This window comes from Pungitius pungitius, chromosome 12, assembly GCF_949316345.1.
Source record: "Pungitius pungitius chromosome 12, fPunPun2.1, whole genome shotgun sequence".
In the NCBI taxonomy this organism is placed as follows: Eukaryota; Metazoa; Chordata; class Actinopteri; order Perciformes; family Gasterosteidae; genus Pungitius; species Pungitius pungitius.
Genome location: NC_084911.1, coordinates 853,015 through 877,515, shown reverse-complemented (window position 1 = coordinate 877,515; position 24,501 = coordinate 853,015). Strand labels below are relative to the sequence as shown.

The 24,501-nt window shown below is 46.2% G+C and overlaps 3 protein-coding genes, 1 long non-coding RNA gene and 1 other non-coding gene across 6 annotated transcripts in view; 2 read left to right on the top strand and 3 right to left on the bottom strand.

The window, feature by feature from the left end:
* LOC119220196 (polycomb protein suz12-B-like) overlaps positions 1-1,132 on the bottom strand; it is a 10,419-nt gene extending 9,287 nt beyond the window's left edge. Inside the window, exon 1 of the mRNA XM_037475987.2 lies at positions 325-1,132. Coding sequence (XP_037331884.2) covers positions 325-517 — 193 coding nt within the window. The 5' untranslated portion in view covers positions 518-1,132. The remainder of the gene's footprint in view (positions 1-324) is intronic.
* Positions 1,133-2,479: 1,347 nt separating this feature from the next.
* On the bottom strand, positions 2,480-4,708 carry LOC119220613 (uncharacterized). The gene is made up of 2 exons (XR_005120602.2): positions 3,961-4,708; positions 2,480-3,386 (listed from the first exon to the last, which is right to left on the bottom strand). It is a non-coding gene; the product is annotated as an uncharacterized LOC119220613 (long non-coding RNA).
* Positions 4,381-4,452, top strand: trnat-cgu (transfer RNA threonine (anticodon CGU)). Its single transcript has one exon. It is a non-coding gene; the product is annotated as a tRNA-Thr (tRNA).
* Positions 4,709-4,732: 24 nt separating the features above from the next.
* Positions 4,733-12,758, bottom strand: crlf3 (cytokine receptor-like factor 3). Of its 2 annotated transcripts, none has more exons than XM_037476723.2 (9): positions 12,627-12,758; positions 10,105-10,232; positions 8,613-8,820; positions 8,352-8,439; positions 7,950-8,127; positions 7,645-7,873; positions 7,421-7,559; positions 7,213-7,325; positions 4,733-7,126 (listed from the first exon to the last, which is right to left on the bottom strand). In XM_037476723.2, exons 2-9 carry the CDS (start codon positions 10,219-10,221, stop codon positions 6,861-6,863), a joined length of 1,338 nt encoding a protein of 445 aa, XP_037332620.2. In that variant the 5' UTR covers positions 10,222-10,232; positions 12,627-12,758; the 3' UTR covers positions 4,733-6,860. The 2 variants fall into 2 exon arrangements, with proteins under 2 accessions (XP_037332620.2, XP_037332621.2); XM_037476724.2 differs by having other exon boundaries at positions 12,679-12,714.
* A 1,274-nt stretch (positions 12,759-14,032) lies between these two features.
* Positions 14,033-24,155, top strand: mpv17l (MPV17 mitochondrial membrane protein like). Its single transcript, XM_037477066.2, has 4 exons — positions 14,033-14,339; positions 14,527-14,597; positions 23,187-23,216; positions 23,594-24,155. The coding sequence occupies exons 1-4, from the start codon at positions 14,033-14,035 to the stop codon at positions 23,807-23,809; spliced, it is 624 nt and encodes a 207-aa protein (XP_037332963.1). The 3' UTR covers positions 23,810-24,155.
* Positions 24,156-24,501: the final 346 nt, after the last annotated feature.

The following is a 24,501-nucleotide window of genomic DNA, read 5'->3' as shown; positions in this document are numbered from 1 at the left end:
AGTAATAATAATAATAATAATAGCAACAGGCACCGATGCAGCATAATACTTCAGATCCATCGGATGTGACGATAAAACATTTTACTGTTCAATCAACGCATGAACTTTAACTGCATTGTGTTCGAAATCCCTTTCCTTGAGTGCAGTGTGGTTTAAGTACTGGTACAGCAGTAAAGGCTCGGATTGTTCTACTTTGAGTTTGGAGCAGCTGTGAAACGATCCGTTGGGCTCCTCGTGTCACTTTCAACCCGGTTCAACTTCCGGCGACCCTTACATCAGCAGCCATATCGTTATATATGCACCATGATGACAGCAGCAACTCACTCTCGAAGGCCTGCAGGAACAGCTCGTGGTCGGCTTGGATGAGTTGCATGTTGGGCTTCTTGGCTACAGCCATCGCAGAGGAGGAGGAAGAGGAGGAGGAGGAGGAGGACTGGTAGAACCCGTTGGCTTTACCTCCAGAACCAGAACCCGCCGGGTGGCTTCCACCCGAGGAGCCCTGCTTCTGTGGAGCCATTGTCGCAACTAAACGAAACAAAAGGATGAAAGAATCCGGCCCACCGGCAGATGTGAACCGGTGGTTTAAAAAAAGAAAAAGAAAGAAACTCCGCTTCCTTTGTCAAAACAAAAGAGCGGTGTTTGCAGGGGAAAAGCTGCCGTTTATGCCAAACCCCGCTCGCGCTCCATTTTAAAAGCGACGTGTGTATGTTTCAGTCCTTTCTCTGTTCGACACCGGTGAAGCTGCGCGTCGCAGTCCAACGGCTGTGCTCAACTAGCCGGTTAAACGGTGACAGAGGTCGGCGAACAGGCTGGAAATGCGCGAAACGAGAAATCAGCCTACGGCAAGCTGACGCGGCTCGCTAGCTAACCGGCTAACTTCCTTAGCCAGTTAGCAACTAGCCCCGGCTAACTGGGTCGCATTGTCCGGCGCTCTTGGCTTAACTAATCCAGAGCTGGGGAGCTGCTGTCACGCGAGAACCGATTAAACAAGGCAAAAACGCATGTTTTCTGCTGGTTTGATGCCATCATTTCACTTAAATTCGCGTTAGATCTCGCATAGCGCCCGTCGGCAAGTTGGCTCGGCGGCACAGGAAAGCAACAAAAAGTATCCTAGCGCTCATCCGGTCAGTATTTTCAGAACAAAAATCAACTAAAATTCGAAATCTCTAACCACAGGTTTTATACGGTGTTTATGCAACACTCGTGGATATCTCGATATCAGAAATACGTTCTAAGTTAAATAGTTATTATATTTAACGTTAATCACCTATGAATGTCATCTTGATCAAGCAAATATTCTTATTATTTTGAAAATATATTCTACATGAGTTCCGTTTTTTGGCCCATAACATTGCCAACTTGTCAAAATATACGTTGAAGCTTCTTATCGGTTGAAAGATCCCGCCTTCTAAGCGCTCTACCCAATCACCGTGCTTGTTTGTGAAATCCTGCGCTCTCATTGGAGGGAATATTGGCCAGTCTGTGCAGAGGCGCATTTGCCGCCCGCAGCATGGCGAGCTAAGTCTAAATAAGGGCACAGAAAGTTTCACCAAAAATAATCCCTTTAACCTCGATATTTCAAGAAAAAAAAGCTTTCGAGTTTAAATTAAGAATATATTGTTAACATATATGTATTTGTCTCTGAAGACTAATCATTTACTAAGAATATAGTAATTTTGAGAAATGTTCCATTTATTTTGGAAGCAACGGGTTAATTGAGTAATTATTGATTTCCACGGGGTAACTCATCGGAAACAGAAACTCCCTCAGAGAGCTTTTGATATCCAAGTGTCGATCTGAAGGACTGCAGACTGTTTATGAGAGAGCTTCTCGTCGTATTGTTCTGATGTTTTTACCTTCAAGCATTTAGTTCTTAAATCGACTGTAATACAATATAAACCACATTACAATGCATAACATAAATAATAGGGTTAGGGTATATAATAAACACAAAACAACAAACAAAACAGCGTCAGCAAACAAGTATCTATAACAACGAGTAGAATAAATTAACACTAATACAACTAAAACAAGAATAATTACATGTATCACTGGAATACATGTAATTATTATTAGACTATAAAAGGAGTAACCATTTTTGTAGAACAATATAATGATTGTAATATAATATCTATGTAAACCACTAGCATAATTAAGAGAATAATTGCAATGCAATTGCAAGCATGACCTATTTAATGGACAAAAATAAATATTTATAGACTTAATGTAATTCTTTTTCCGGCATTCATATATGAATGCGATGCAGTCGCTGTAGCCTTGTTCCTCTAGTTTTTACAATGCTGATCTTCTACTTATTGTCCCATTTAATGTAAAATATTTGTTTAAATTACAAGATGGATTCACATTTAAAAATGGATTCTTTTTACCATTAAAGTTCTCGTCAATCTGAATTCTTTAACACAAAAACTGATTCGTTATCCTTGACGGGAACAAAAGGGTCTTAATTACAACACACAGGTTAAACGCCAGTAATGATTTATTATTCAAATAAATTCCTGTTAACAGTGCTTAACCCCAGAAAGTAAATGATAGTTAAGGTTTTTTTTTTAATGACAAGAGACGAGGAGGACGGACTGGAAAAAAGCAAATTAAACCCACACACAAAACCCAAAGTGCTCAGCCAAAGAACCACATCAAATGGATCCATTCATTTCCAGGGATTAAACTTCCCAAAAAGTGATTCTTTCAGTGAGAAACAATTCCATCAAAGAGACATCAGAGGCTGACTTAAAACACATATTTAAACTTTTAACAGTCTCTTGATGAAAGAGGCTCATCTACAGTCACATGACCTGATGCACGTTAATTCAACATGGAGATGAATTAATGAGCACTACTGAACTGTCTTATGTGTAAAACATGAGAAAAACTCTGATCTTGAGGTGATTGCGTTCTGATGTCGGGATAAAGGGGTTAAAAAACAACTTCTGTAACAAATCCTAAACTGCCTATCAGCACACATTTAAATTAATGGCATCATTTTTTGAGAGAGGTCAAAGTGCAAAGTGCCCTTAAGAACAAGAGTATGATTCTGTATTAGTTTGAATCCAAATCCCAAAGAGAACCGGACTAGTTCTCAGAGTCTTCGAGTCCCATCGGTGCTCCAGACCTCACACGGGACGTCCTGAACACACAATCAGTGTTTTCTCCACAGTATGTAGGTGATGAGCAGCAGGAGGCCCGCCGCCAGGCCCGCCATCACAAACTGGTGGATGGAGAGGACGTTCTCCAGCTCGTGGATCCTCTCCTCCATGGCGCTGGTGTGGAAGTAGTCGTAGATGCCGGCTCCAATGCTCCACAGCGCCCACACGGCGTCCAACACCAGCGGCATGGTGAGGCAGACAAGGGGGGGGGGGGGTCAGACGCTGTCAAAGAGGGAAACAAGTCAGTTCAGTTCAACAAGCCACTGAGCGATGATGAAGATGAAGATGATCTGAAGGACTCTGACATTAGACTAAAGAAATTGGATCAATTGTTAAAAGTCACAGGAATCCGGCCTGTTAGAGACACTGAAACAATCATGCTTATAGTTGTTTTAATGCTTTGTTTACTTGCTTCTTATAGCAGTGGCCTGGAAAATACACCCCCCCTCAGTATACAAAAAATAGGAATAACGTTGAAAACAAGTGAAACAAGAACTTGAATCACTCCAAGTCGTTTATTTGAACATTTGATATGACGAATGGCTCACAATTTCGTGTAAGAATTGTCAACTCATGTTTCGTTTAATACATTAATTTATTCATCATTATCATGGAATTTTAAATACAATTCGGCTACCCGGGGACACAGTAACACCCACGGGTGCAACATGTTAGCAGTTTGGTAGATGAAGTATAAATTATATATATATCTATGGATGAAGTCATCTCCTGCTAGCAGGCTAACGCGCTAGCCGACATCTCGCCATGGCGGCACTGATTCGTCGCTCCTACTCACAGCAGCAGCTCCCTCATCGACGGGGGAGGGTCTCGCAGTCGTCGCACCCTCTGACGACGGAACATGCGGCCTTCACGTCACCGTGGATCCACAGCTGTAAACATGTTGCAGGGGGGGGACGTTGAAATCCTGTCCGTTAGCCGCTTGCCGTACTTCCGGGTGAGCTCGCGATCGAGATCCACAGCGCCGGCGCGTCACGAGGCAGAACGTAAAGACACGAATATGGCTGCTCAAGACAACCGCCTCCTGAAGTCTGCTGATGCGTGGTTTTATATGTGCTGTGCCCACTTTAACTACTTATGGAAAACACACAGGACTGTTTCAATGTTTGTGATGATGCGGTGAAAGTCAAAATATTGAGTATTACACTTAGGCTATGAAAGGTTCTTAAACCATCGAGTCGACCCGTTCACACTGCTAGGCGCGGTGGCCAAGTGGTAAGGCGTCGGTCTCGTAAACCGAAGATCGCGGGTTCGAACCCCGTCCGTGCCTTCCGGCTGTGCCACACTCTCACATCTTTTAGAGTAAGCTGTCCATGGACTTAAAGGCCGGTGGTTGTGTCTGAAGGCGGGGTTTCCTGCAGTGGTTCTTCCCTCAGCGAAATGTGATCAACGAGGTCCTCACGGGACGTGTGGTGACCTTTATATGAAGCACTGATCTCAGTAAGACAACCCGACAGGGTGAAGATCATCATCCACATCAATGAACATTTATCCACAAGCATCAGATATAATAAAACATTCTACTGATCAGTCAATAAATTTACTTCCAGTAAATTGTGATAATACTTTTATTTGAGTGAGCTTTTGAAAGCAGGAGTGTTTTTACACTGTAGTACTAGTACTTTAACTAAAGTATTCGAGTACTTCTTCCACCCCTCAGTTCACATACAGAGGAATAAATACAGACATTCACCCCAACATGCGTCTCTAAATTAAAAGGCGAAAAATCCCTAAAATAATTTCAGGTGAGATCTGCATGTGAACACTTCCTGTCTCGTCGGTCACATGCGCCTCACTATGTCATTCAGATTCCATCATGTGACCTTTATCTAACAGAACATCCAGGACGTCACCGGCAGCAGTCTGCACTTTACACAGTTGTTAATATTCAGCATTTCACTGACACAATCACACATTTGAACTCCTATTTGTAACATTTTACCACATAATGAAGGAGGAATGACCGACCATAGACACAGAAGAAGAAGAAGCGAGACTCCTCTTCTGACCTGAAGCTTCTGAACCTTCTCACGATGAGTCTGAATGATCCTTTGATCCTCAGATTCTTTATGTAAATACTGGTGATGATTGTCAAACGCACAAATGATTCAACGTAACAGCTGGAATATTTGAAAGGAGACAGTCCATCAAAAAACTGAAATTCACATCTTACAAAACGTAAAACTCTTCGTAAAAGAGAGAGAGGCAGTGAGGTCCTTTTAGTTTAAGATTTAAATCCACTTAAAAGGTCTTAAAATGTAAAAAAACAACAAGACAAACGTATAAATGAATAGTTTCCCCATATTATTCTAAACTTAGAATAAATCCTTTGAATAAAGGTGTGTTGCTCTTCAGTGACGTCACATCCTCAGTGTGGATAAAGTTTAGCGTAAACTTTCTTGAACTAAATGTTTGCACCGGATGAAAGATTTGAGTCATTAGACGTAAACAAGTCAAGCAAAGTGCAGATTTAAATAGATTTGATTTAAGTCCCATAATTTAAAGCTTAACTTCGATTCCAAAGTTTGGAGTTAATTTGAAGTTTTTAAATGCATTTCTTCCTGATAATTAAACTATGACAGACAAACTCTCAACTGGCGTCTTTGTGTCTGTGGAGAGAATCTCTGTAAAACTGCTTTTTTATGAGAATCTTTTTGCCTTTTCCTGAAATCTGAAACAACATCAGCTTCTCTGCGTCTCTGTGGGGTTTAAAGGGATCGTTCTGGGGGTTCAGGAGGACGTCTTCATGGCGTCTACTACAGCGGTTTCCTGTGTGGCATCACTTCCTGTTGCCTGCGTGTTCATGGTGTCAAATTCTCCAGCACAACGACGCCTGTGTTAAAATGACCGGTTTTGTCGAATTGACAGTTGAATAGACAGAAGGGAAAATATTCACTTTAACTGATCTTCATCGTGTTCTGGTACTCCATGACTGCAGTAATCCTACTGGAGAAGAACACGTACGGCCTCTATGAACCCCATCACCTCACAGAACTCCTCCCCCCCAATTACCCAGAGTGCTTTGTGTTTTGTGGTGAACTGTCCCTTTAAAGCCTTGGCTGAACGAGGTTAGAAAACATAAGACACGAGGAGGCGATGTTCCACTTTCACAGTGACGAGGATGTAAAAAAAAAAGAGCAGCAGGTTTAGCAGATGGAGTCGAACTAAAAGATGAAAATGTGAGTTGCGTGTTTTTCACTGACTGAGCGAAGGAAAGAATTTATTTTAAAAACGCCGCAGCTGTAAACAAAAGCCGACCTGGAAGACGAGGGTCCAAGTAGAAGACCAGGAGGCAGAAGGATAACAAGTAGAAACGGTAAAAACGTGTCTGACGAGATTATTAAACCATTAAAATCAGAGAAAAACTCACTCTACAAACAACAGACAAACGCTGTTTCAAATATGGGGAAAAATGATAAATATATGAACTATATTAGTTTTACGTTTGTCCATAAAAGAACACAGAAAACAAAGAATCTCCATGTTTGTTTCCTTGTAAATTAATTAACGGTTTTAATCCCCAAACCTCCCCGTGATGAGCGGAAAAAGACCAGCGAATAAACGGACAAATGCTGCGAGGAGAAGCTTGTGGCCAAAAGCTTCTCGGAGGAAAATCCAAACCCAACAAACAACGGAAGAGAAACAAACTGCAGCAGATTAAAAGAAAAAAGAAAGTCGTTAAAACACCAGAACTTTCCAGCCGGAGTGGACGAAGGAGCAGCCGAAGAAGAGGCAGTCCACCGTCTGCTCCACCAGCCAGTCGAACACCACCTCCCGGCTGCCCGAGCCGATGGTGACCCTCAGCTTGAAGTGGCCCCCCTCCGCGGGGTCGCCGCTGCCGACGGGGAAGAGGTTGACCACCTCCATGTCAAAGGTCACGGCGGAGCCCAGCGCCACGGCCGGCAGCTGGTTGGTCATCTCCTTCCCGTTGACAAACACGGCTCCTGGGGGCGGGGGGGGGGGGGGGGGGGTTTGATCACTTAATACTGACTAACTATAAGGACACGTCTGTGTGTGTGTGTGTGCGTACCGTTGGTGGAGATGCAGACGGCCTGGTCTCTCTGAAGGGACTCTGTCCCTCCTCTGCTGTCCACACACACGCCGAGACTGTCCCTCGCGTCCATCTGACCCGCTGCTGACAGCCTGCGCGCACACACACACACACACACACATTATCACGATGATGATATGATTATAACACACACACGCATACACCACGTATTCGTCGGCGTGTGTACTTGAAGGTCAGCGTCTGGCCACAGAAGTAGGTGGGTGCGTTGGAATAGAGGACGGGGCAGCGCGTGTGGGAGGAGTCACTGCGCAGGGCAATGTTCCTCCTGCTGCTCAGGATGTATCCCTCTGACCCGGGACACCACTCTGCAGGGGACAGGAGAGACGGTGAGACGCAGAGGGGCAGACAGACGCTGACGTTACCCAGGTAACCCCCCCTCTCCCCCCTCACCATGCGGGGCCAGCGTGGTGTAGCCGGTCTGCGGGACGCTCCAGGGGCTCCACTCGGTGCGGCCCTCCCCGCGGGCGCTGACCCTGAACAGGTAGTCGGTGTGCGGGTCCAGGTGGAGGACCAAGAACTCGCAGTCCCGACCGATGTAGGCGTCCTCGTACTGGCTCCGCCCCCCGGCGGAGCGCCGGTGCTGCAGCCGGTAGTCCGCCGCCGCAAAGTCCTCGTCCACCTGGTGCAACGACACGAAATGCGACATTACGCCGCGTTGAGGCGCGCTGGCGTGCGTTACTGTGCACCGGCCGGACCTTGCACCAGCGGACCAGGATGCTGCCCGGCCTCTCCTGCAGCTCCTCGATCTGGACCGGCGGGTGGGACGCCACGGAGCCCAGGCGGGACACTCGGTCCCTCAGGACACTCAGCAGGGAGTCGTCCAGCTGGGCGGAGACACACGGCACGTCCACCAGCGCCGGCACCTCCGGCAGGCTGGAAGAAACAGGAGGTCAAACCGCCATGAGGACCCAGAGGAGAAGAGTTCTGTTACTGGGGCGTCGCAGATTAGAGGCGTTCAGGAGCTTCTCGTATCGCTGACTGTTTGATCTCATACAAGAACAATGAAGACATTTTCATTCTCTGCTTCCTCCATCACTAAACAATCAAAAAGAGTGATCAGAGTATTGATCAGAGATCTTATCAATCGATCGACCGACCTGTCCAGCTGGATGTGCACGGCCTTCTTGGTGAAACTGCCCAGTTTGTCCTCCTTCTCCCCGAGGCCGCAGCGCAGCGCAGCCTCCCCTGGAGGGACGGAGACCACATCCAGAGATGATGTCATCGACGTTTCATCACGAGTCAGAAAACAACTCGTTAGTTTTCTTTCTCATTGTTGAATAGAGAAGAAAATGTCTTCCCCACACATCACACGCGTGTTCCCTGTGACGGCGTGCGTCCAGCAGGGCGGCGCCGCTCACCTTCCCTCAGCAGCTCGTCGGCCTGCCCCACGCCGTGCTCGATCAGGCTCTGGCACTCGTCCAGCGGCCTCACGCTGTCCGCCTCGATGGCGTCCACCTCGGCCAGCAGGGCGCTCAGCCGCTCCGACAGCAGACGGGTCGCCGCCGCCTGCAGCTCGGAGAAGTGGCGCTGCAGGGCCTCGCGGGCCTGACCCGAGCTGCCGCGCACCTGCAAGCACAGGGTGCTGTTCACAAGCAGCAGAACCAAAGCGGCCGGGGCGGGTACAGACGTGGCCACAGAACATCTGTCAGAATGGGAAGTGCTCATCCTTTATTGCCGGGAAACAATAAACTCATTTTCAGAAGGTGAATTTAATGTGACCTCTGAACTTTGTTTGTGAAAGCGTCACGTTGATGGAGGACTCGTGGCTCGCTAGAAGCAGAAGGCACTAGTACTAGTACTACTACTACTACTACTACTACCACCACCACCGATACCACTACTTCTCCTGCTAATACTAAGGCTGATGCTTCTACATTACACCAAATACAACGCGTAGCTTGACAGGAAGCTCACAGATTGTCATCAGTGGCAAAGGTCACGTTTCAGTTCCTCTTTTGCAGAAGGCGGGCGCGCACACGCACACACGCACACACACACACCTTGGACTTTTCCACAGGAGACCAGGCGTCACTTCCTGGCGGCTGTCAGCGCGACCCACAGACAATGCTCAATATTTTGGGGTTTGGTGGAAAAATAGATAGTGTTTGTTTGGACGACAATGTCCTTTACTCTCATTGTGTGTGTGTGTGTGTGTGTCTGTGTGTGTGTGTCTCAGCCTGAGGGGTTATGGGAAAGAAACATCATGTGTGATGGAGCAGCTGTTATTGGGCGGAGGGAGTCTCTGTGTGTGTCTGTGTGTGTGCGCATCACCAAAGTTGTCTTTACATGGAATGAACGTCTAAAATGATGCAATCAAAAGCAAAGATCTTTGATCTCTTCTTTTGGGCCTCTGATTCTAGCTGTTGATCATTGATGTAAACCATAAAACCATAAAATGTGATATTTGAACTTGGTTATCAAATCCAGTGTTTTATTACGTTTATTACCATCAGATGTTAGACATAGATGGAATTTGACTCGTTACTTATTCAAGTTCATCACCCAAAATACATTTTACAGGTGACACATGAACACATCACGATAACGTTATTACGTTCGCAGAGCAGAGCCTGAACGCGTCACGATGTACCTGAAGGGAACCTACCTTGATTACCCATTAGCAGGGCTGCTAACACTACTAGCAACTCTTCTTTATGCTAAGCTAAGCTAAGCTAACTGTATGTGGACGAGAATCGGTCCTGGTCGCTCTCCTCTAAAGCAACAGGGAAGAACAGCATTGTTTACATGTATGTTTATGTGTGTATATATACACAGTATATATTCACATTTATTTATATATACACCACCGACCACCCCTGTTATCGGGGGGGGGGGGGGCATCGGGGGTACCTGCTTGCGGGCCTGGTTGAGGCCATTCAGGCGCTGCTGGAGCTCGCTGCGGTAGTTCTGGGCCGCCTCGATGCTTTCTTTGGCCTCCTGCAGCAGCACGTCCACCTCGGCAGACATCCTCCGGCCTCCTGGGACCAATCCAGAGAGCCACGGTTTACTGGACATGTGACAGCATGCGTCTTCCCCGGCAACAACATCTTTATTTTCTTTATTATTACACCATAATATACTACATTTCATGTTACCGTTGTCGACTGGTAGTAAATAATGTGTTGGAAAAAAGGTAGGAGAAAGGTGTTGCTTTTGCATGTTTAGGCTCCTTTAGTAATGTTTGCACTTGATCATTAAGGAGTATTTGTACACTAAGTTCTACATTGATTAGGGGTTAAACAAATACTGAAAAGCAAAATAACAATAAGGCTGCGACACAACAAAGTAAAGGGTTATTTCTGTGTGTAGAACCCTGAGAGCAGAGGAAGTGAGGCAACGAGGACACCACTTCCTGCTGCTACCGCGCGGCACTGTGAGCGCCTGCAGGACAGCGCCGATGAGCTCGGTCCCGTTGGGACACGCGGGGTCATTTCATTGAGCCGCTTTCCTGTGACCTCGGCTATCAAAGGTCAGCGGAGCGGCTGGGCTGCGCGTCGACGTGAAGGCCGCTGGTCCCAGACGGAACAAAGTGACATCCACGCGACGAGGTCGCAGATCGACCCACTGGGATCGTTCTGCTAAATGCAGCCCATTTATTAACAGTTTCACCCAGAAAAAGACTTCAGAACTTAAAAGGTTAAAGTCAGTTTGACTTCAGGACTGAAAGTGAGGAGCCATGTGTCGCTTCCTTTGTGGCATCTAAAGAGGAAGTCGGGCCTCAAACAGCATCATCGTAGCTTCATCGTAGCATCTCAACATCAAATAGTGAATTATTAATAATTCACGCCCCTCCCAGGTGATGCCCCGCCCCCTACGCCACATCAGGGTCAAACGTCTGAATATGAAAAATAAAGATCCGAACGCAAAAAAAAGTTTTGGACCTGAAAAAATTTGGAATCTAGAATATTTTTTGTCCCCTTATTTTTATTCTGAATACAGTGTTTTATTTTTCAATGTTCAACAACAGAACTTAAAACTTTCAGGGTCACATTTATTTTCCAATGAACAAAACTTTTGACCTGGATTTGGCTCCAATGACTTGTTGTATTCCAGAGACATAACCATGTAATTGATTATTTATGAAGCCTTGAGGTTACACTCATTCTTAGACCAGCATAAAATAGATCGGGATATTAAAATACACGCTACGTTTGCGCTGTTTTTTTATTGTATTGCTAAACCAATCGTGACAGAAGCGCACAATATAGTTAATTCACATGAGATGTGGGTTTTGTTCGTCGGAAAAAGTGAAACTATTATAAAGTCACGTTATTCATACACAAGACACATTCCTTTTGTTAAATTGTTTTCGACCGTTCTCCTGCATCAGCTCACGTGAATGAAAACGTAGGCTGTGGACATTATGCAGAACTATGCAGGCATGTATTACGTTACGTAATGATTCTCACAGATATTTGGGTCATCTTTCAGCGGACCAAATGCACAAAACAAACCACATTTACTCTCCTCTCTAAGGCCTCGGTCTCTTTAATCCCTCCAAAATCTCACAGTGGTTCATCCATAGCTCAGAAAGGTTCTCATCCATACATGTGCAGAGATATATATATATATTCTACAATAAGGGTTTGGCTGGAAACAAACAAACTGTATTCTTCATCTGGTTTTATGCAAATGTGCAGCCAGACAGTTCCAAGTATTCAGGTCAAGCTGCATGATGCCCCACATCCACAGCAACATTACATCTTTGGGTCAGAATCCAACAAAAACTGCCCCGAATCAAATGTTTTATATCTTTCTAAAACGGTTTATGCTTTTGTTTTTATCTTAAGATGTTCTTAAACCACCTGAATGCTTCACTGCGGCTTATTTCATATTTAAGCTGCACACACTAACCGGAGACATCAGGACGTGTCTCAACGCGCTCAAAACAACTTCCGTATTTCTGTGGTTATTTTCATCATGTGCAGCTTAGCATGCTGCCATAGTCGTCTTTGGAACATTCGCATGATTCATGTGTATTGATCGATATTGGCGTGGGGATGTCGCGAGGAGGCATTGATAACATCAACCTATCCGGCGCGTGGGGAGGTCGCCTCCCGAACTCCGTTAAGTTATCACCTGATTTTAGGCGCGCGCTGCCGTCGCGGGAGCCCGCGTGCATCTCATTGACATATTTAAGAGTTTGTCCTAAATGAATCAGTCTGTCGCTCAGTTCGGCGTGGAAACCTTCCCCGATAAACCTCTCAGAGAGCAGGAAACAGAGGAGGAAGAAGACGAGGCGAGAATGACGCTAGCTTGCGTGGCCGAAGAGACAATGACGCTCGCGCGAGAGAAAACAACGCACTGCGGGAGAAAACAACGACGAGGAGGGTCGTGGTGACGAAGGAGAAATTGTTACGAGTCAAACGTACCCGCTTTTACAGCTTTCTGTCGGCCATTTAATCCGCAAAAGTCGTGAATCACCTCGAAGTCGCCAGAAGACAACGCCGAAGTTTCCCTCAAGTCCAACAAGTGAAACTTCCGAGTTCTTCCGGAAAGCAGCCAATCACAGACGAGATGCTTTTGATCGAGAGAGAAACCGGCCAATCGAATCTAGAGGATTGAACGACTATCCCCTCCTTCATCAAAAGAGTGGAACTGATGAAATGAGTTGATGTGTGCACAGATGTGCTACAAATCAGTTATTGTGTATTTATTTGATTCTGTATGTATATGTTGTAAATTATATGATACATATATCACATACACATATTTAACTCGATTGATCGCGTTTATAATAAAGCGTTTTGTTTGGACCTCTACATGCATGAAAATCTGTTCTTTTTATCTGCGTTTTAAATTATTTCCTATATCTAAATTTTATGTATCTAACAAAACATGGATTATTTGAATGAAACAACTTTAGACAGTATGCTCAAAACGTGGTAACGGTTTATATCTTCACATATTCATTATGTCAGGTGTCTGTGCACATAAACACGAAGCGTACCGTGCTCAGGTAATTGGCCATGTGTGGAGGGACACCGCCCTCTACTGGTTTTACTGGGTGCAGCACGTGCCAATAAGGGTCCAGGGTCCTTAAATATCTACGTTTGATGGATCAGAGAACATCTGTAATGTGTTATCTGTTATTAAATGAGTAACATGTATTGACACAAAATGTCGATGGGCTGGAGTGCCCAGAGAGAGAGAGAGAGAGGGGGGGGGAGATTATTAGACCAGAGATTATTTAACTTCGCACAATAACCCTACTTTCTGTACCCCAAAAAGTGTATTAATCTAAAAGGACAAAGGGAGAGCGGGGTTTGCAGCTGTGTGCCGTCCCGCGGTGACGTAGGTCGTCGGACCAATCCTTGGGATTAGCGCGTGAACCGCAGGATTAGTTGTGAGCGGCACAGAGAGCGGACGGAATTATCCAGATTTCATATTCATGTTGCACAGCCGCGTCTCCGTGTTTTATTCAGCGCACGCGGGACAGAGCCATTTTTCACACGACGCAGCCTTTCCAACGTCTCCAACACGACCACAGCGGTGCCATGGCACGCTTTACGCACGAGCCAATGGGAGCGTTTGGGAAACTATTAGGAGTTTTTTTGTGCTCATGAGATCTGGTCATTTGTGATATTCGTGCTGCCGGTGGGTCGGACTAATCCCCCCCCCCCCCTCCTACTCGCTTACACCAAGCTCAGATAGATTTTGTCCGGCTGACATGCAGGCTGAGTCCGATCATTTTAGCTGCTGTGCTTGCCTCATTTTAGCCATTTGAGGGAGCGCGCCGAATCACTTAGGGAGACGCCACCCCTTCTATCTTTCTAAAATGAGGAGAGCGGTCCTGAAAGAAGCCGCAAAACGCTTCCCCTGGCTCGCCAACGTCACTTTGTACGGCTGCTTTTTCGCCGGCGGCGACCTGGTCCATCAGCTCATCGCGCAGGAGGAGCGCATGGACTGGAAGCACACTCGCGACGTGGCCATTGTAGCCGTCAGTTTCCATGGAAACTTCAATTACTTCTGGCTGCGCGCCCTGGAGAGGCGTTTTCCCGGGAAGTCCGCGGCGATGGTGTTCCGCAAACTCCTGTTGGACCAGAGCTTCGCGTCGCCTTTGGCCACGAGTGTCTTCTACACAGGTAAACAGCTCTTAATACATTACGTGAAAACAGCAGTGGAGACACACACTGGTTCTCCTGTTGAGCTCGATTCCAATTCGAACACCAAATCGGTCAAGGTGAGGAGTCGCAACGCGCGTTTTATTTGTGCGTAATGGGCCATGTCGCCTCGCCAAACTGCGTAAAACAGTGTCCTCGTGCCCCGCAGGAGTGAGCTTCTTGGAGGGAAAGGAGGACATCTTTGAAGACTGGAGGGAGAAGTTCTTCAACACGTGGAAGGTGAGTAAGGCAGCGTTGGGTGAAGTCAAAGGCAGTCACCTTGCCATCCACACGCACACGTACAGCGACCTCACAAACAGATTAACCTAGATTATGGCGCACTCTGCGTCTGCGCAATGGCACGACGCCCGGCAGCTAATCGGATAATTCAACGGAGAGCAGCCACCGATGAAAAAGAGTTCCGCCAGATGTGAATCACCGCGTCATGATGACGTAATGGAGTACAATGATAATGAATGTGACCTGAAACACCTGAGTGCAAACAAAGAGACAAACAAAAACACATTTAAAATGTTAGGAATTGTATGATTGCCTGCCGATTGTGAACGTATTTTGGATCTTAAAAGTATTTTGTGGAGAATTTCCTGCTTTGGTTGAGTAATAAAACCATGTTTTTGCAGAAACTGTTCCGCCGTCTAGAGGAAGGAAATGAGAGCGTTCCTTATTCATGAATGACAGAGAAGGAACTGCATTCGTACCATAAGAAATGCAGTTATACAACATTCAACAAGGTGCGATGGGATCAACCTGCTGGTTAGAAGAATAAATACATTACATTGAAAAGGCAACAGTGGATTCAATTTACTGTTGTTTTTATTTATTTGGCTGTTCGAGCCTGTCGGTACACTGCAACTGCCTCCGGAGACTCACCGGATATCATAACCTGGAAGGCCTCCTTGTTCAGTCGGACGGCTTCCCTGACCACCAATGTCCACCACGGGGTTCAAAGGTTACCGCCCCTCAGAGATGCTCACGAGTCCCAAAGCTCGAGTCCGAGTCGAGTCTGAAGTCTTGGCCTGTCACCGTGTGTGCGACTCGAGTTGCACTCGAGTCCGAGTCTCAAACTCGAGTCCCCATCTCTTATCAACGTCCCTTTTACCGTAAAAAAAACCATACCAACAACTTTTTACTCCTCCTTTACTCTTTACTTAATGTTTTTTTGTGGTTTTTCCCATAAAATGAAAATACGAAGCGTAGACGCTAAACCGGAAGTACGTAGATTTTCACAGTAAGAATCGACGCAACCGTCTGTCATGACAGCGGTTACCAGGGTAACAAGAGGGGAAAAGTTCATTAACGGATATAAATAAATAATCCTGGTCCGACGGAATGTGTTAGCAGCAGTAGTTGACTACACTCGCTGCTCTTGTACACGCATTGTTTTGCTTCAGTGAGCAGAGCAGAGACAGTTTAAGGAGATCGCAGAGTAAACGGTCCGCCACTGGAGCGCAAACGTCCCGATATCAGCGAACCGTCGGTCCGACCGCCAGCGGCACCCCCGCCTCCCCGTCAGCGCCACCCAGCAGCGGCCAGTGCATTCGGCATCTTTCTCGTGTGTGGCCGCGCGTGCGCAGCCAGCAATAAATGTCAATGTACGTGTTACGTAGGCAGGTAACGGAGGGTGCGGTATAGCAAGCTCATCAGATTTACCAGATGGTGATCAGTTGACAGCTCTGCCCCTCTCTTTTCCCCAGGTGTCCAGAACATGCTGTCTCAGATCAGATCATACGATTATAAAATCGATCATTGATCTTTGACCTAGGTTGCTCTGGTACCAGGTACACTTATGAACATCCTTATGTTTGAACATGGTGTTTGTTATGGACAATCTGTGACTTCTTAGTCTGGCCCCTTGCCTGAGACCACTTTGCCAAGGATAACCCTACCAGGAGCACACGGCTCCCGACAACACAGCCCTCAGGTTCATAGGGACACACAAACCTCTCCACCACAAGGTGATGGTCCCCAGAGAGAAGATTTAGTGAGATCTGGAAATGCGTCGGGTACATTACATTACATCACATGTCATTTAGCTGACGCTTTTATCCAAAGCGACGTACAATAAGTGCATTTCCACATAGATACAAACTCAGAAGAACAAGTAACAAGAAAGTACATTTTTCATCAAATAAGCAGTTACAAAACATGTTATAGAAAAGTGCCATTATAAGTACAATTTAAGTGCTATCATTTGTTAGTGCTACGGTTTGCTAGTGTTTTAGTCAAGGTAGAGTCTAAAAAGGTGTGTCTTGAGTTTTCGACGGAAGATGTAGAGGCTCTCTGCAGTCCTGATGTCATCGGAGAGCTCATTCCACCATCTGGGAGCCAGGACAGCAAAGAGTCACGATCTCGTCGAGTGCTTTTCTCTCAGTGAGGGAGGAACAAGCCGCTTGGCAGATGCAGATTGAAGTGTACGAGTTGGGATGTAGGGTTTCACCATGTCCCGGATGGTCCCAATCCATTCACAGCATGGTACGTCAGTACCAATGTTTTGAACTGGATGCGGGCAGCCACTGGTAACCAATGAAGTGAACGGAGAAGCGGTGTGGTGTGAGAGTATTTCGGAAGGTTGAAGACCAGTCGAGCTGCTGCATTCTGGATGAGCTGCAGTGGTCGTATGGCGGTACCTGGGAGACCCGCCAGCAGAGAGTTGCAGTAGTCAAGGCGGGAGATGACAAGCGCCTGAATCAGTACCTGTGCCTATTCTCCTGATGTTGTAGAGCGTGTATCTACAGGATCGTGTCGTCGCTGCGATGTTGGCAGTCAGGGAGAGTTGGGAGTCAAGTGTCGAGGTTCCTGGAACTCTGAGTGGGCGTTAACACAGAGTCGCCGAAGTTAACGGTCAGGTCCTGAGTGGGCGAGGTTTTTCCAGGGAAGAAAAGTAGTTCGGTCTTGTCGGGGTTGATCTTCAGGTGATGAGCGGACATCCACTGGGAGATGTCATTCAGACATGCAGAGATCCGTGCCGCCACCTGAGTGTCCGAGTAGGGGAAGGAGAGAATTAGTTGGGTGTCGTCGGCATAGCTGTGGTAGGAAAAACCGTGCGAGCGAATGACCCAGGACGGAGCCCTGAGGGACTCCAGTTGTAAGGGGACAAGGTTTCCGACACTGATCCTCCCCAAGTTACCCGGTAGGTGCGACCATCAAGGTAGGATGAGAGAAGAGACAGCGCGGATCCTGTGACACCAAGTTCCTGAAGGGCGGTGATAAGGATCTGGTGGTTTACTGTGTCGAATGCTGCAGAAAGGTCCAGTAGGATGAGCACGGAGGCGAGCGAGGCAGCTCTAGCAGCGTGGAGTTGTTCCGCGACAGCGAGGAAAGCAGTCTCTGTGGAATGGCCCGCCTTGAAGCCTGACGGGTGGGGTTCTAGGAGGTTGTTACTATGGAGGTAGGAGGAGAGTTGGTTGAAGATGGCTCGTTCAATTGTTTTGGACAGGAAGGGAAGGAGGGATACCGGTCTGTAGTTGTTTACTTCCGAAGGGTTAAGGGTGGGTTTCTTCAGGAGTGGGTTAACTCTTGCTTCCACAGAGCATTGTTAATGAGACATGTGAGGAAGGGAAGAAGATCGGGGGCGATCGACTGTAGGATAAGGGATGGGATGGGGTCAAGGGGGCAGGTGGTGGGACGGGCAGAGGTTACTAAGGTAAGGACTTTGTTAGGGGACAGGGGTGTGAAACAGGGAAGTGAGGGTGATTGGGGGCGAGGTCTGTGCGATATAACTGGAAGGAGGTTGGGTGGAGAAGGAGGAGCGTATGTCATCTATTTTTCTGGTAAAGTAGGTGACAAAGTCTCCTGGGAGAAGGGTGGAGGGGGGAGGAGGACTGGGGGGTTTGAGGAGGTTAGTGAAGATGGAAAATAGTTTTTTGGGGTTGGAAAATGAGGACTCAATTCTGGATTGGTAGAAAGCACTTTTTGCAGCGGAGATGGAGGCAGAAAAAGATGACAGAAACGACTGAAACGCATGCAGGTCATCAGGTTGTTTGTATTTTCGCCATTTCCTTTCAGATGCTCGCAGAGTGACTCTCGTAGCACGCACCGGTTCAGTCAGCCACGGAGCTGGAGGGGATCTGCCAGCCCGTCGAGTCTTAAGCGGATACAGCGAGTCGAGAGAGGACGATAGAGTTGTTAGTAGAGGTACAAAGTATTTATTATTTTACGCATTTTGTAGGTCTCAAAAAGAGGAAATGTCCGGGTAAAAGAGGACGTCTGCTTGGTCTCGTGTTGCACATGATGTTTTACTGTTATGAAAGTTGTTGTGAAGCCAACACAGCTACAGGCTGCCACCTCTCACGGTTTCCCCCGTGTAACACACACGCTTTTGCAGGTTTTCATACCCACTCACGCCACACATCCAACGAACAGCGTCACAAATTCGCCATATACCGCCTGCGAGGTTGTAGATGAACCAGCGTGGATTGTTTTATTAGCGTGAGACATTGGATTTGTGGCGTGAGGGCCTGTGGAAACACGCAAAAGCGTGTGTGTCACACAGGGAAACCGTGAGAGGTGGCAGCCTGTAGCTGTGTTTGTTTGTTGTGTCTCACACACTGTCTCACAGACTGTGTCTCACACACTGTGTCACATACTGTTTCACCCACTGTCTCACAGACTGTGTCTCATACTGTTTCACCCACTGTCTCACAGACTGTGTCTCACACACTGTGTCTCATACTGTTTCACACACTGTCTCACAGACTGTGTCTCATACTGTTTCACCCACCGTCTCACAGACTGTGTCTTACACACTGTCTCACAGACTGTGTCTCATACTGTTTCACCCACTGTCTCACAGACTGTGTCTCACACACTGTCTCACAGACTGTGTCTCATACTGTTTCACCCACTGTCTCACATACTGTGTCTCACACACTGTCTCACAGACTGTGTCTTATACTGTTTCACCCACCGTCTCACAGACTGTGTCTCACACACTGTCTCACAGACTGTGTCTCATACTGTTTCACCGACTGTCTCACAGACTGTGTCTCACACACTGTCTCACAGACTGTGTCTCATACTGTTTCACCCACTGTCTCACAGACTGTGTCTCACACACTGTCTCACAGACTGTGTCTCATACTGTTTCACCCACTGTCTCACAGACTGTGTCTCACACACTGTCTCACAGACTGTGTCTCATACGGTTTCACCGACTGTCTCACAGACTGTGTCTCACACACTGTCTCACAGACTGTGTCTCATACGGTTTCACCCACTGTCTCACAGACTGTGTCTCACACACTGTCTCACAGACTGTGTCTCATACTGTTTCACCCACTGTCTCACAGACTGTGTCTCACACACTGTCTCACAGACTGTGTCTCATACTGTTTCACCCACTGTCTCACAGACTGTGTCTCACACACTGTCTCACAGACTGTGTCTCATACTGTTTCACCCACTGTCTCACAGACTGTGTCTCACACTGTTTCACAGTGTCACAGACTGTGTCTCACACTGTTTCACACACTGTCTCACAGACTGTGTCTCACAGACTGTGTCTCACACTGTTTCACACACTGTCTCACAGACAGTATCTTACACTGTTTCACACAATGTCTCACAGACTGTGTCTCACACTGTTTCACACACTGTCTCACAGACTGTGTCTCACACTGTTTCACACACTGTCTCACAGACTGTGTCTCACAGACTGCGGTTTCAGGGGTTCAAACCGCCAACCGTGCAGTTTCTGTGTTATCGTGCCTCCTCCTCCTGGTATGTCCGTTCTCAGTGTCCCTTACAAACAACTTCCGCTTCATTTTTTCCAGCTCTGTGTCTCTGTCTTGCATTCTCCTACCAAAGAAACCCAGAGTCCTTTTTTTCATCCATAGGCAAATGTCCTCTAGGAGCAGCTGTTCATCCTCCAGTCGCTCGCTTTTCACCCGCTCAGCAGAGAGGGTTGTCTCCAGATTCATGGTTTGTCCCTTCAGAGTCCCGTAATCTGTCTTCAGAGTCCAGTGCTCTGTCTTCAGAGTCTGGTACTCTGTCTTCAGAGTCCCGTGCTCTGTCTTCAGAGTCTGGTACTCTGTCTTCAGAGTCCCATGCTCTGTCTTCAGAGTCTCGTACTCTGTCCTCAGAGACGTATCCTCTGTCTTACAGTTGGTCTGGACCTGGGCGGGTTCGTTTGTCGCCTTTGTGAGGAGACTTCTGCTTTCTGAGAGGCACTTCTTAAGGTCAATGTTGGTGGACCTAAGGAGATCTGCCTCCTTGCTAACCAGAATCTTTTCTCCAGAGAGCTTCTGAATTTCTTCCTCGCGATATCTACTCACTGTCTGGACATCTTGGAGTCTCTCCTTCAGAATGGAGATTTCCGACCCTTGTCTCTTGATGGTCTGATGAGCCTGGGTCATTTCTGCCTCATGATCTTTGATCTTCTTCTGGAGATCTGGGAGACACTGCTTCAGACCTGAGATTTCCAGCCCTTGTCTCTGGATGGTCTCCTGAGCCTCAAACATTTCTGCCTCATAATCTCTGGCCGTGTTCTGGAGATCTCGAATGCTGTCCTTAAGACTAGAAATGTTTTGCCCTTGCCTTTTGATGGTAGTCCGAGCCATGTCCATCTCCTTTTTGTGAAGACTTGAGGGAGACAGATTGATTGGGAGGACGGGGGAAGAATCCGTTAAAGCCAGTTCTTCCTTTATCTCTTGGTCGAGGATAAGCTCCTTCCAGAAATCCATTGTGCTGTTAAACGCTCTCTGTGTGTCTCTCCATTTTCTTCCGTTTTGTTTTATTTCTCCCAGCTCAACGTCGCGATCCTTACTCTTCCAAAGGAAACCCTGAGTCCTTTTCGATAACCTGAGGCAGGTTTCCTCAAGGAGCTTTTTTTCTTCCTCCCATGCCTCTTTTTCCTCACAGAGCTCGGCGATCCGGTTCCTTTGGTTTGCTTCAACTTCCTGCGGACGAGTGTTTTTTTCCAAGGCTTCATGGATTGTTTGTGCCATAGTTGATCTTTGAATGTCAGATTGTCTCTCCAACATCTGCAGATCCTTCACCTGATCTGTCTCCGTGGACAAAGTGATCTCTTCCATCAGAATTTTGGGACTGCTTCTCTGAAAGTTATTCTCAGCCATTATTGTGTGTGTGTGTGTACCTTGTGATGAACTTGTGTAATTAATCAATCAATCAATCAATCAAAATTGATTTATGTAGCACTTTACAAGACCAGCAGGTATCCAAAGTGCTTACTTGTGACTGTTCTGTTGTTGAACTGGTTGGCAGGTCTTGTGACTAATGCGTCACTGCAAAGGGGGCGGGGCCTAAGAGCGCGTTTTGATTGGCCGTTGAACAGCAACGCGAAGGGGGCGGGGCCTAATGTAATGTTCTAATTGGCTGTTGAACATCAAGGCTAAAGGAGCGGGGCCTAAGATAAGGTTTTGATTGGCTGTTGAAAATCAAAGCTAAAGGGGCGGGGCCCAACAGTTCTAGGATGATTCATCATTCAGGAACGATAAAGCTGATGATGTCACAGAATGAGGGAAAACAATCAACTTTCTTTGAAGCTTTAATGTTTTTAGTTTATTAATTAGTGTTTAGATAAAGATTATAGTTTTTTTCTGAGATTTAACTTAATAATTAAAAAAGTTTTAATAGGGCTGTCAACATATATTTCTGTGACCGAATTAATGCAACAAAATATTTTAACATACTTAACGTACGTTTGTTTACTTCCGGTCTAAACACCACTGTGTCCCCAAAAAGAGGGTGGTTTGAAAACGTCCTGCTAAATGTGGGGACGACTTTTCACTTCATTGACCAATATTATTGAATTTCAAAATGTGAGATTAATTAGTTATAAACTAAAATCTTTGTTGTTGTTTTTTTTTATTAGAAACGCATTTAGCTTTCTACGATAGCACTGGCCTTCATTTAGAAATGTTTTGAGCCTTTTCGTTTGGAAACAAAACGCAAATAGAATCCATTGTTGTATTTTTGGTTAACCTCACAGAATTGATTAAATTGAATGACGTGCCAGCGCCACTCGGTCACGCCATACGCCAAGCTACGGCAACACCATAAGGTTTTCTTCAGATTAAAAATGAATGGAATCACCTTAAAGCAAGAATATAGAATGATCTGAGTTAAACTCAAATGAATGCATTATTCTGTATTACGTTATCACAGACATGTGGCAGAGCAAATGCAATCATTTAAAAACACATGCTTTCTCTTGTGAAAGCATTTCAAAGCTTCCTCTGGCTTTCATACACAAATCTCAGAAATAAGCAGCCTACAATAAATTCACAATAGAGTCTCCAGCATTGAAATAATGAGACAAAACAACCAGCAAATTACACTTATTATTGTATTAATAAATATGGTATCCCTCTTTCATACTGTGAAGTAGTACTGTTATTTAATATTCTTAATGACCTAATATTATTGTGTCTTAATATTAATTAAGCAGAAACAATATTACTGTAGCCCGTGATTCTATGGAATATAGGGATAATTCAACATGATAACACTTTGACACATAAAAGGGACAAATACATAAAAACAACAGTAAATTGAATCCCCTGTTGCCTTTTCAATGTAATTTATTTATTCTTCTAACCAGCAGATTGTTCATGTCGCACCTTGTTCTATGGATGTTGTATGACTGAATTTCTTATGATACCAATGCAGTTCCTTCTCTGTCATTCATGAATAAGGAACGCTCTCATTTCCTTCCTCTAGACGGCTGAACAGTTTCTGCAAAAACAAGCTCAAAGCATCCGAACTAAACCATCGGTTTTCCTCACAGTGGTGATAATTATATGAATTTGTTGATGTGATGTCACCATGATCGAGCTTCTTCTCTTTCAGACCGGACTCATGTACTGGCCATTCATGCAGGTACGTTTTCTGTTAAGTGCACTTTGTTGTTTATAGATTTAAAAGCAGGAAGTCAGAAGGCCTTATGAACTTCACTTTGAGGGGAGCGATGACAGCAATGACTCTTCTCCAATACAGCATGATTTTATCAGTAAATTATGGCCAATTTAGAGTCAAACAGACTATAACACAGGGGATGATATAGGGCGGGGCTGACTGTGATTGACAGGTCTCCACCGGCGACGATTACGGCTTCTCTATGTCCTCCTCAGTTCAGATGTGCACATCCAAGATAGCACTAACACGCCAAATCTGAGAGTAGATACTACTGAAAGGAGATTTTATTGTGTACGAGGGCATGTACTTGAACATAAAGTCCTGCTTCCCCCCCCTCACAGTTTCTAAACTTCGTCCTCATGCCGTTGTACTTGCGGACGGCCTTCATGGGCTGCTGCGCCTTCCTCTGGGCCTCTTTCCTCTGCTTCTCGCGGCAGAGCGGCGACGGAACCGCCGCAGTGGCAGTGGCCTTCGTCATGGACCCCCGCAAGACCCTGTTGGAGATGCGTGAGGCCCGGCTGGCCCGGAAGAAGCAACCGACCCAGAGAGAGAACTAGAAGGGGAGGAAGAGGAGGAGGAAGAGTAAGAGGAGGAGGAGGAGGATGTCTTTCAGTCATCTTTCCAGAGGGGTTTCCACTTTGGTTCTTGGTTGGAAAAAGGAAAAACTTTTCTCTCCCAAATTCGCACACATCAGTTGACTGATGTGGTGATATAACTTTTTAATAACATTTAATTCATGTGCTGAATATTTATGATTGTATTCTGACCTTTTCCTGCCTGACGACTAGATACTATTTACCCAGAAATACACTTTGGGTAAAGTCTGAAAGCATTTAGGGGAAAGCAGGGGGCGACCTTTGGATCTGCAGTGAAGCTAAAGCATTGTGTGTAAATCCTGCATTCTGTGTAGTGACCAGCAGGGGGCGACTCCTCTGCTCCCATAGACATCTATGAGGAAATGACTCTACTTCTGTGTAGTGACCAGCAGGGGGCGACTCCTCTGGTCCCATAGACGTCTATGAGGAAATGACTCTACTTCTGTGTAGTGACCAGCAGGGTGCGACTCCTCTGGTCCCATAGACGTCTATGAGGAAATGACTCTACTTCTGTGTAGTGACCAGCAGGGTGCGACTCCTCTGGTCCCATAGACGTCTATGAGGAAATGACTCTACTTCTGTGTAGTGACCAGCAGGGGGCGACTCCTCTGGTCCCATAGACGTCTATGAGGAAATGACTCTACATCTGTGTA